At 39.9% G+C, this 10,000-nt stretch overlaps 1 protein-coding gene across 1 annotated transcript in view; it reads left to right on the top strand.

Moving 5' to 3' along the window:
* LOC137979416 (protein arginine methyltransferase NDUFAF7, mitochondrial-like) overlaps positions 1 to 10,000 on the top strand; it is a 16,847-nt gene that overhangs the window by 2,668 nt on the left and 4,179 nt on the right. Inside the window, exons 3-10 of the mRNA XM_068826676.1 lie at positions 1 to 25; positions 943 to 1,023; positions 1,779 to 1,886; positions 3,406 to 3,585; positions 5,132 to 5,281; positions 6,331 to 6,386; positions 7,636 to 7,843; positions 8,210 to 8,315. The exon at positions 1 to 25 is cut by the window's left edge and continues 35 nt beyond it. Of these exons, the coding sequence (XP_068682777.1) occupies positions 1 to 25; positions 943 to 1,023; positions 1,779 to 1,886; positions 3,406 to 3,585; positions 5,132 to 5,281; positions 6,331 to 6,386; positions 7,636 to 7,843; positions 8,210 to 8,315 (914 nt within the window). The remainder of the gene's footprint in view (positions 26 to 942; positions 1,024 to 1,778; positions 1,887 to 3,405; positions 3,586 to 5,131; positions 5,282 to 6,330; positions 6,387 to 7,635; positions 7,844 to 8,209; positions 8,316 to 10,000) is intronic.

Below are 10,000 nucleotides of genomic sequence, written 5' to 3'. Positions count from 1 at the left end.
AGAAGTGTTGACAAATCCTATTTCAGTAAGTTCAATGTTTCCTTGAATGCACAAGTCAAGCCCTCGAGTATTGAGGTTTCAATCTTGCCCTGTCCACCCTGAACTGATTGGTGCTGCCTTTGAATCACACTCATCAGACAAAGCGAAAGGGTAGATGGCAGAAAAGCCTAAGCCTTAAGTTCAAAGCAATAATGGTTTTGATCTTACTCTGATTCTCTCTAAGTGCTGTATTTTTATCTTGCTCTAGATACTCTGCTCATGTTGCCACTCAATGTTACAGTGATTGAGACGTCGAGTGATAACATAACATTATGTAGACTGCAAGCGCTCTTTCCTTAATCACTCACTGGAAAACCATGTCCCATTAATCACTCACTGAAAAACTATGTCCCTTTAATCCTTTGATACCCAAACCAACCCAAACCAGCCATAGTTAGTATTTTACTCTGTCTAACGGCAGACGATTTTACTCATCAATGGGGAACCCCCAGGAGTCAATGGGTTAATTTGCTGTAAGTGGTTAAAAGAAATGAGCTTCCAAAATGGTGAACAGCGAAGCTGCCAACTAAAAGCTGAAGCTGTGAACCAGAAATCTCATGAGTGCTGTTAACCATTCCAGACCCTTTTTTTTTGCTGTTACCAGCAGCCAATTTGGTATTTGCTGGTTGCCGTTTCAGCACTTGCAGCTCTCCCATTTTGGAAGCCCACCATATGATGCTTTCATGTTTGTTTGAACTATATAGAGAAAAATAGAGACTGCCTGGAGTTTAAACAGTATGAACTTGATTGTAAAAATTCCCTTTTGCCAACAAATGAGGAGGATTAGCAGACTTCAGGCCGTTCCTAATGAATATTTAGGTGGTTTATAGTTAGTCCATGTTTTATAGGTAAGTAGGTTGTCAGCATCCGCAGTCTGTCGTTTACTTTCCGTTAACATTTCAGGGGTATTACATGAATAATGAAGCAATTGGACCAGCTGGAGATTTTATAACTTCACCAGAAGTCAGTCAAGTGTTTGGAGAGGTACTGTCAAAATTACAGACACAAAGTACCAAAGACAAACTTAAGTATAGCATTAGGTTCACAATAATAAAAATAGTAACTTGATATTATAAATTATTACTATAATAATAATGATGGTGGTGAGCTTTATTTGAGCTTTCCTTTAAGGGGGAAGTGTAACTAACCTTCAGCAATTTTCTCAGTTTATGACCATCTACAAATCAGATGAAATCAACGTAAATCAAAGCAAGTCCTTTGGAGAAAACTATTACAGTTGAGAGAGAAACTTCTCTTAGGTCCTAGTAGCGAATGAATGAACTCGCCCCTCTTATGGTGTCACCCAGGAATACAATCTATGCTGGTGGAAGGAAGTCGTTGTAAGTGCTCTGAACTCTGCGCCAATCCCACTCCCCAGTTCTTGCAGGCCTTGCATGACTATTCTCCCTTGACTCTTCCCCACCCCGAGAGCAAAACTTGTAGATTTTCCTCTGTGTCTAACGCCAGACAATTTTACTCATCGATTGGGAGCACTTAAGGTGTGACTGGGTTAAAGTTGCAAGACTGTTGTTGATCTTTCTGAGAATACCAATGTATTTGTCAGAAGTGGTCATCTCTTGAAGCCTGGCCTTGATGAGGATTCCGCAGGATGAGCTTTTTGTTCGGCAGATTCAAGTATAATGAAATTTGTGAGGAAGCTCTCTTTGACGTCAGTAAATTGGGAATCTGCTTCCTGTGACATAATGTGTTTTGTAATTCTCATTTTTTCTGCCCTTCAGCTTGTTGGCTTATGGTTTGTCAACCAGTGGTTGATGTCTGGGAAGAACAAGATTCAACTGATTGAACTGGGACCAGGAAGAGGGACTCTTGCCTTTGATGTTTTAAGGGTAAATCATTGACATGAAATAATCAGGGGGTCAGCACAAGACCATTTGCAAATTAAACTGTAAAGGCAGCTCTCTGTTCCGAGTGTTGGGTGCAGTTGGGGTTCGAACGCGCAACTTGCATGGAAGTGGGCAGCTCCAGCAATGTACATGTAGCCACCCTGTTGGCTTTAGGGGGTTTAAAGGCTCTTAACATGCAAAACTATGGGTTTATGTGACTTCTGGTGTAAGGAGAAGGGTCAATGAGGAGGAACATGAAAAACTCCCTATTATCATTATGAATACTCAGTTACTTTTGATTACTGTCTGCCCATTTTTATAGCACAACAGAGACCCCAATACAGTAAAATAATATTATTTCCTGCAGTTACATCAGACCCTCTGTCTAAAGGTTCTCTTGGTGAAATCAATTTGGTTGGATTTGCTTTGTATTCTGATTAACTCCTAGTGTGCTTTTACACTTCAAAAACTTACCCAAGGAGAAGGCAAAGTTCAGCCTACTAAAGTTCATCGATAACTAATTAATGTGAGGTCTCCACTAGACCAATATTAATTGTTACCAAAAAATGGGAAAGTAAGTCACATGAACTCTCTTTTAGTTACAAACAAGATGGTGTCTAAACAAGCTTGTAGAGATTATTCCACTGCTTCTCCGAAAATTTCTAAATTCTTTCGTAAGACTATCAGATATGTCGACTTAAGCGCGGATCGAACTTATGCGATAAGCACAAGTGTAAGGCAGCACAAGGATGAGTTTAGCGACGTTCACACAGTGAAACAAGCAGAGTGAAAATTTGGCATACTCAAGCATAGTAATGTCAGAGAAAATCTGGTAAGATTTGAGATGGTGTGCTCGTGCTGGTTCCCACTTGTGAAATACCGGTAAGCACAAGCGCGAGATAAGCACAAGCACAACAATAGGAAAAAATCCTGCTTATGCTTATTTTACACCCGTTCCCACACAATTTTTCTCATACTTATGCTTGTGCTTGTAGTTGTCGCATAAGTGCAAACCGGGCTTTAGAAACCTGTAGTTTTGCATTTCTACAATGTGTTTTTTAAGGATTTGAGGAGTTAGATTAAAATTGTTGATTTCGTAAGGACTTTCCCAATAAAGCTATACTGGTGAAAAATAACTGGCATTTGAGGAAAAAATCTCTTGAGAAGTGTTATCTGTAAGCTGAAAAAGAGGGGCAGAGTTCACCCCTAGAATGCACCAGATACAACCATTTGAAGCAGAAAATTTCAAAATATTTTGGGGGAGTACGCCCTGGACCCCTCTACGTACCAGGCAAGGGCCAGATGCCTACTACTCAAAACCATTTTGTCTGGGCTGATCACTGTAATGGCTGATTCCTTTACTGGGTATTTACGAGAGAGATTACCAGGGGGGTTATTTCACTGTGGGATGCTACTTCCTTGTGATGAAAATAACTGATGTGACCCGCCCCTCCCCTATCAAAGTGTATAGAGAGGGCTAATTACCACAGATTGTAATATTGCATTTTGTTTTGTGATCAAGGTATTCAGCCAGAAGAATTTTGCTGAAATTCTCAAAAATGTTTCCTTGCACCTGGTTGAAGTGAGTCCAGCACTAAGTGATATCCAGGAAAAGATGCTAACAGGTGGATTACATAATGGCCGGGATAACAAGGAAGAAAAAGAAGATGGAGTAACCAGGGTCACACCATTGGAAAATGAGGTATGATGTGAAAATGCTCCCATGAACAGTGGCAATTTATTCATAGTTCATAGAAATAATAATAATTATTGTTTTATTGATTGCTGTTCCTGAACCATATTGATAAGTCATTTCCTTCATTTCACTTTATTTACAAAGAAATCATGTACAAACAAGACCATGGTAGCATGCAGTCAGCAATAATTACTATTACATGTGGATATTCTAGGCAGGTCACTTAGACTACAACAATATTACTGTAACAAATGAAATCAGTATAATTATACTGTAACAATATTACAATTGTAATCATAACAATAGTGCAATATTAATATTATATAGAAAATAATGGTGGCTGGAAGAATGTCAGTGAAGGGATCTGAGAATACTCAGCTCTTCAAGTTTATAGTGAACCAAAGGTTGTTTTGAAATTATCTGCACACAAATCAAGTTAAGTGTTTTTCTTTTTTTGTATCATTAATATTATTCATGAAGAATATCTTTCAAAAAAATGTTCAAAATAACTATTTACAAGGCTAAATATTTTTGTAGAAAGTTAAAAAACTGAACGTTTTCGACATTACGTCATCTTGTCAGGGTATACCTTGATGATGACGAAAACGTTCGGTTTTTTACCTAAAAAAAAAAAAAGATTTAGCCTTGTAAATAGTTATTTTAAACCTAAACGAACTTTATGGACAAAGAAATGTTCAATTGACTAATATTATTGTTGTATATGGCATACAAAATTCTCGTGATTTATGTAAAACTTTCACTCGACTTTGTTCGTTTTAAGAGTTTATGTTAAGGTAAAGGTAAACGTTATTAAAGGTCGGTAACTCCTTTACCCTGTAGAGGGTATTCTCACAGGAAGCCGACGGTGCGCTCACTTTACCCCCCTCTTTCCATCAGTGCTCCGTTTTAAGGGTATTTAAAGCTGCTATTAGGCTACACAGCATGAAAAGAAGTCGAAGCAAGGATGTGAGGTCACTAGGAATCGAACTCGGGACCTGTCGCACAGAAGGCCGCGCATTAACCAACTGTGTAATCCTTAATACTTTACTCCTTTAAGATGCTTCATATTACAATAATAAAAGCGCTGAATATGTGCGCTGAATAACTGGTTCGCAGCTTGCTTTCTCCTTGAGTTTTTCAATATGATACAACACTTCCCCTCACTGACATAGTCCGTCTGAGCGTTGCTGACAGAGGCCAAAAAATATTATTTTTCTATAACCCTTTGGTGTCCTCGCCAAAAACCTCAACGGGATCAAAATCTGGGAGAAACAACTGTACGCCAGTCCTTGTCGTCTTGTGTTTAATTGATTGTTCCGTTCTGATTTTCTATTCGAATCCTATTCGCTCAGAGAATGGTTATTGGTAGGCTCCAGATGTTCAATAGGTGGATTATTTAAGTGCTATTCACCGGATAAATCACTATCCATTGGATAGCGCAATTGATTTCGCTATTACTTATCTACTAGATAGTGATTTATCCAAGCGGATAGCTCTATCCATCGTTTCAACAACTGGGGACTGATTATTTGTTTATTTATTTTCGTGTCAGGTAAATGCAGAGTTGTGTTACAGAACGTGCATAACCCAGACTGGTGTTCCTGTGTCATGGTATAGATCCATCCAAGATGTCGCTTTTGAAGGAAATACCTTTTTTCTGGCTCATGAGTTCTTCGATGCTCTCCCTGTTCATCAATTCCAGGTTGTGTTCCTTGACTTTCTTTTCAAAAGCCTGTTCTCAAACTTTTTATTTGAAGTAACTGCAGTTCCTTACGTGACGGCTTGTGCCAAAAAAACCGTCCATGACTTTTTATTAAGGCGCCCGAAAACGGGGAAGCAAACTTGCGGAAACATTGTTGCGGAAGCAAATGGTTCCCTGTTTGCTGCCCCAGGAAGCTAAATGTTTCTGAACAAATTCAGAAACTTTTTTTTCTCCCCTGGAAGCAAATTTTGCTTCCGCAACAAATGTTTCCTCGTTTGCGCGCCGAGGAAACATTTCGGGAAACAAATAGTGTTTCCGCGTTTGCGAGCGCCTTTAGGGAGCATGCGCACGGACCACGACAAAAGCTACGAGAACGTTGTATAAAAATATGATTTCCCGTTTTTGTAGCATCTTCGCGATTACTCCAAGTCATTCCGCATGAAAAGTGTATATCAACATTCCAGGAATAGAATTAGTATGAACAGTGTGGCTTCTTTTTTTAGCCAGTTAGAACTCACTAATTTTTTGAAAGTGTATTACTACACATGTAATAGGCCATTTCCGAGTTCATGTCTGCCTCCTCTTCAAAGCGAGTCTAAGTGCGAAGTTTTTGTGATGGTAATTAGTTCTACTTTACATATGAATGAAAACTAATTTTCATAACAAAAACTTCCCACTTAGACTCGCTTTGAAGAGGAGGCAGAAATAATCTCGGAAATGGCCTATTACGCAATTAATTGAATGAGAATCGTTTTATACACAAAATATACTCGCTGAAAAACTAGCGACTTTAACATTTCACATGTAACTGCACAAAGAATGGAACACACTAATTTCATTTCCGGTTAAAGAAAAACCGGCAACTAGTTAAACTGAGCTAGCCGCCATGCAAGGTAATACGAATTGCGCTCTATAGTAATATTGCAAATTAAAGCTTCAATAATTATTCCTTTACAAGTCACAGTGGAAATCTCCTAGGCACAATTTGCGAAGTAATCGTTGTAAAGGAATCATGTGGCTAATTGATCATTGTTTTTTTTTTTTGGTAGAAAACGGATCAAGGTTGGAGGGAAGTACTTGTTGATGTTTGTACGCAAGAAGAAGGGTTTGTGCAGTCTGTCAGTTTCATGTTTTATCTCTTACTTTCTAAAATCGTAAGAGTCCGCCATCATTATCCAGAACTTTCATTCATTTAGCAGACATATGGACTACCATTCGGCCGTTTGGAGAAAGTGCTGCTTTTTCTACATGTGTCTTCTCGAATAATGGCGATATACATAAGGCCCCTTGTCACAACGCTGTCTAGTTATGATAAAGTTTTGGCCGGAACCCATTTGCTGTTTGCAAAAAGAAGGGAAATTAGTCTTCAGTGTTACTGACTGATCAATTGCATTGTACTTAAGAGGTATATTTGTCGATGCCTCGGGGATTGGTCTAGTTGGCGATTCACGTTCCTGTCATACTTCTGGACTGAATTTTGTCTACAGAAGGTACTCTCGCTATTGAAGGGAAGGAAATGGTGAATTTCTCCATGAAGATTTAGAAATGGTCGGAATGTCACTGCCGGTCTACTACAAGGGAGTTTTTGTCTCCAAATTGATAAAACCTTTATCAAATTTTAAGACTTACCAATCTACAAGTTTGTCACTGTGAAAGTATCTTGAAAGTTATACATTAGAACTGCGGTTTTGAATTGATTTTCCAAGCGATATGTCATCGCAATTAATAAAACTACTCAAACTGTCGTAAAGAATCTTGGAAAAATGCAAGGTTAATTAAACGGGACTTAACCCCATAGGGCCCGTTTCTCGGAAAGTCCCGAAACTTTGCGGGCCATTTTCGGGTGTCACAATTCCCTTTGTATCTCAAGAACGGAGAGGATTTAAGTCGTCAAACTTCGCAGTCATTTTTATTTTTGCTCCCTTGAAAACATGTTAAAAGATCGGCTTTCCAAAACAAGCGGTGGGCAGTTTCACAAATGGCATTTCAGGACTTTCGAGAAATGGGCCCCAATGACCGCTCGATTGAGCTTTGAACTTCTCGCTTATTGTCTCACAAGTGTGCGGTGAAATCGCGCTCCATCATGCATGTGTTCGAGTTCATTTTAGGCGAGGGTTTCTCAATCACTAAAACGACTTCTTAAGTTGTTTCTTTTGGTGAGATAATATTTTGAGCATTGTTGATAGCGTAATGAAAGAGGAAATCGAATTGAAAGTGACAGCTACTGTCTCCAAGTACGGTATTCTATCAAGAAATTCTTCTTTTCAACTCCAGAAATGCGTACAGTAGAAAGTCGATTGACATGCTATTATTTCGGTCCTCAATGTTTTCAATCTGTGCTTTTCTTTCCATAGCCCCTCTAAATTACGGTTTGTTCTTGCCCCTGGCCCCACGGTGGCCTCGCAAGTGCTGGTGCCTCAAGGTATTTCATGTAGTCAGATAGAGGTGTGTCCTCAAAGTGGAGCAATTATAGAGAACATGAGTGAGGCTATTGCCAGGCACGGAGGCTGCGCTCTCATTGTGGATTATGGTGAAGAGCAAACCACTTCTCATACACTTAGGGTAAGTAACAGAAGGCAATTTGGATCTGCATAGTAAGAAAACCTTAATTTAGAAGTAATATTAGGTGAAGTTCAACGATGAAAGCACTCATGGCCGAAAATTCGAACTCTCACTGTGTATCAGATGGAATCTAAACTTAATGCTTTTGCCGTCAAATAATCAGGTAGCGGTTCTGTGTCGCTTCATTCAGTAATTGTTCTCACTTGGTACGCTAGGTTATCATACGCGCTCATTCCTCTGTCCTTATTCTGAATGCCCGCCTCCGCCCCTTTGGTGGTCGATCACTAACTAATCTGAGGCTTAGAAAACTGAGAATATTGTGTAAGCTAGATTTTATGGTATGGCAAAATAATACTTGTATTTCAGGGATTCAAAAAGCATGCGTTGCATGATGTTCTGGAAAATCCTGGTTCTGCTGACATGACAGCTGATGTTGATTTTTCGTACCTCCGAAATGCCACCCAGGGAACAGGTTAGTGAACACTATTGAAAGTTTGATGAATTAGTATATTTTCTTTTATTGGCTTACTCTGCGGAGTTGGTGGGAAGCAATAACGCGCGGCCGGAAGCCGCGTGGAGAATGGTGTGGGGCGCAAGTCCCGCTTGCCAGAGAACTTAAGTTTTTTTAGTTGTTTGGTCAGTAATCGGACGGAAATTTCTGATCGCTGATAACAAGAACACGTCAATTAAATCTTAGTCTTGCGAAAAGGAGCAAGGAAGTTGACTATCGAAGAAGGTATGTGAAAAGTTCTTGCTCATCTCAACATTAAAAAAAAAACGGGAAATTTTGCTCAAGAAAGAACAGGAGACTGCTGCAGAGGGGCTGCTTCACTGAAAAGATGTTATTGTTGGAGCGAGTTTCAATCGAGTGTCGTAAAACCAAAACCAAAGTAATCACTTTGGCCAATCAAAGAGGACGGAGACAATCCAGTAAACCAATCAAAACTCGAAGTAATTACAGATAGCCAACGCGAAGCGCGGGAAAATGTGCACGCGACAGCCACGATTGGGTTTGGTTTCACTTCTGATTGGTTGAAAAAGTGGCGCGAGAACTTTGAACCAATCACTGAGTGAACTAAATGCAAAACCAAAGCAATTCCCTAATTACTTTCGACGCTCAATTGAAAACCGCTGTATTCTACCCACTGGTTTTGGTAAATCTGAAACATAACAGGCACCTTTGAGGGACGACATTCATGATGTACACCAAATCTCGGCTTCATGTTGTTGGAATGTGCCGCGAGACCTTTTTTTAATACAGAATCATCCTTGAGGCTCTCCGAGCTCGGGTGCGACACGACTAAGTTGGCAACTGTTTTCCAGTTTTCTCGATACACTGAATTCAGAATCATTGATTTAGTTTTCTCGTCAAACTTACTGAACACATAAACACTGGAATTTGGATTAAAGATCACAACTTTTACTTGAGTGGTTTGTTTCGATACCAAATCGTCAAGGTTCAAAGTTGCTTCCGCTGGAGGGTTCAGTCTTGACTTGAGCTTTGATAAGTCCCTTGTTCGCATCGTCGCTCGGTAGTTCATTCATTCTCTCCTTTGATTTAAACAATTTTTCGGTCGATAAAAAGGATGTTTTTTTGTAATTTCCGAATTGAAATTTCAGGTTGCATGCACACAATCTACAGCAATCGTTCGCGGATTTACGTGACGATACTCCTCGTTTCACTTTTGTCTTTGTATCTCCATTTTTCATGCTTTCCAAATTATATTCTGCTATTCAGTTTTGTGCCCAAATTGACACTTGTAATATACAACTTGGATTCGCATTACAGCTTTATTCTGATTGGCTCTGGCTTTTCCGGCAGGCGTCCCTCTGCATTCCCCGTGCGGCTTCGCGCGGCGCTCATTAGGGAGCTTAAGCACGCGCGTTTTTGAGACGCGGACGGCAACCCGAAGTGAGTTGTTTTCCCTTTAAACTTGTCTTCACACAGCCACATTCACATTGCTAAGTATCTTTTCTCCATTAGAGATGATTGGTATAACAGTCTAGGAGACACCACTGTCCTGGCACTCGAAATGTTCTCTTCTGGTTGCCGTCCGCATCTAAAAAACGCGCGTGCTTAAGCTCCCTATTATTTTCCTCCCGCACCAACAATCCCACGAACTACAAGCCTATTCCAGGCTCTCGGTGGGTCGGAAC

The sequence above is a fragment of the Montipora foliosa genome, chromosome 12 (genome assembly GCF_036669935.1).
Source record: "Montipora foliosa isolate CH-2021 chromosome 12, ASM3666993v2, whole genome shotgun sequence".
In the NCBI taxonomy this organism is placed as follows: Eukaryota; Metazoa; Cnidaria; class Anthozoa; order Scleractinia; family Acroporidae; genus Montipora; species Montipora foliosa.
This window is presented reverse-complemented; position numbering and strand designations above follow the sequence as displayed.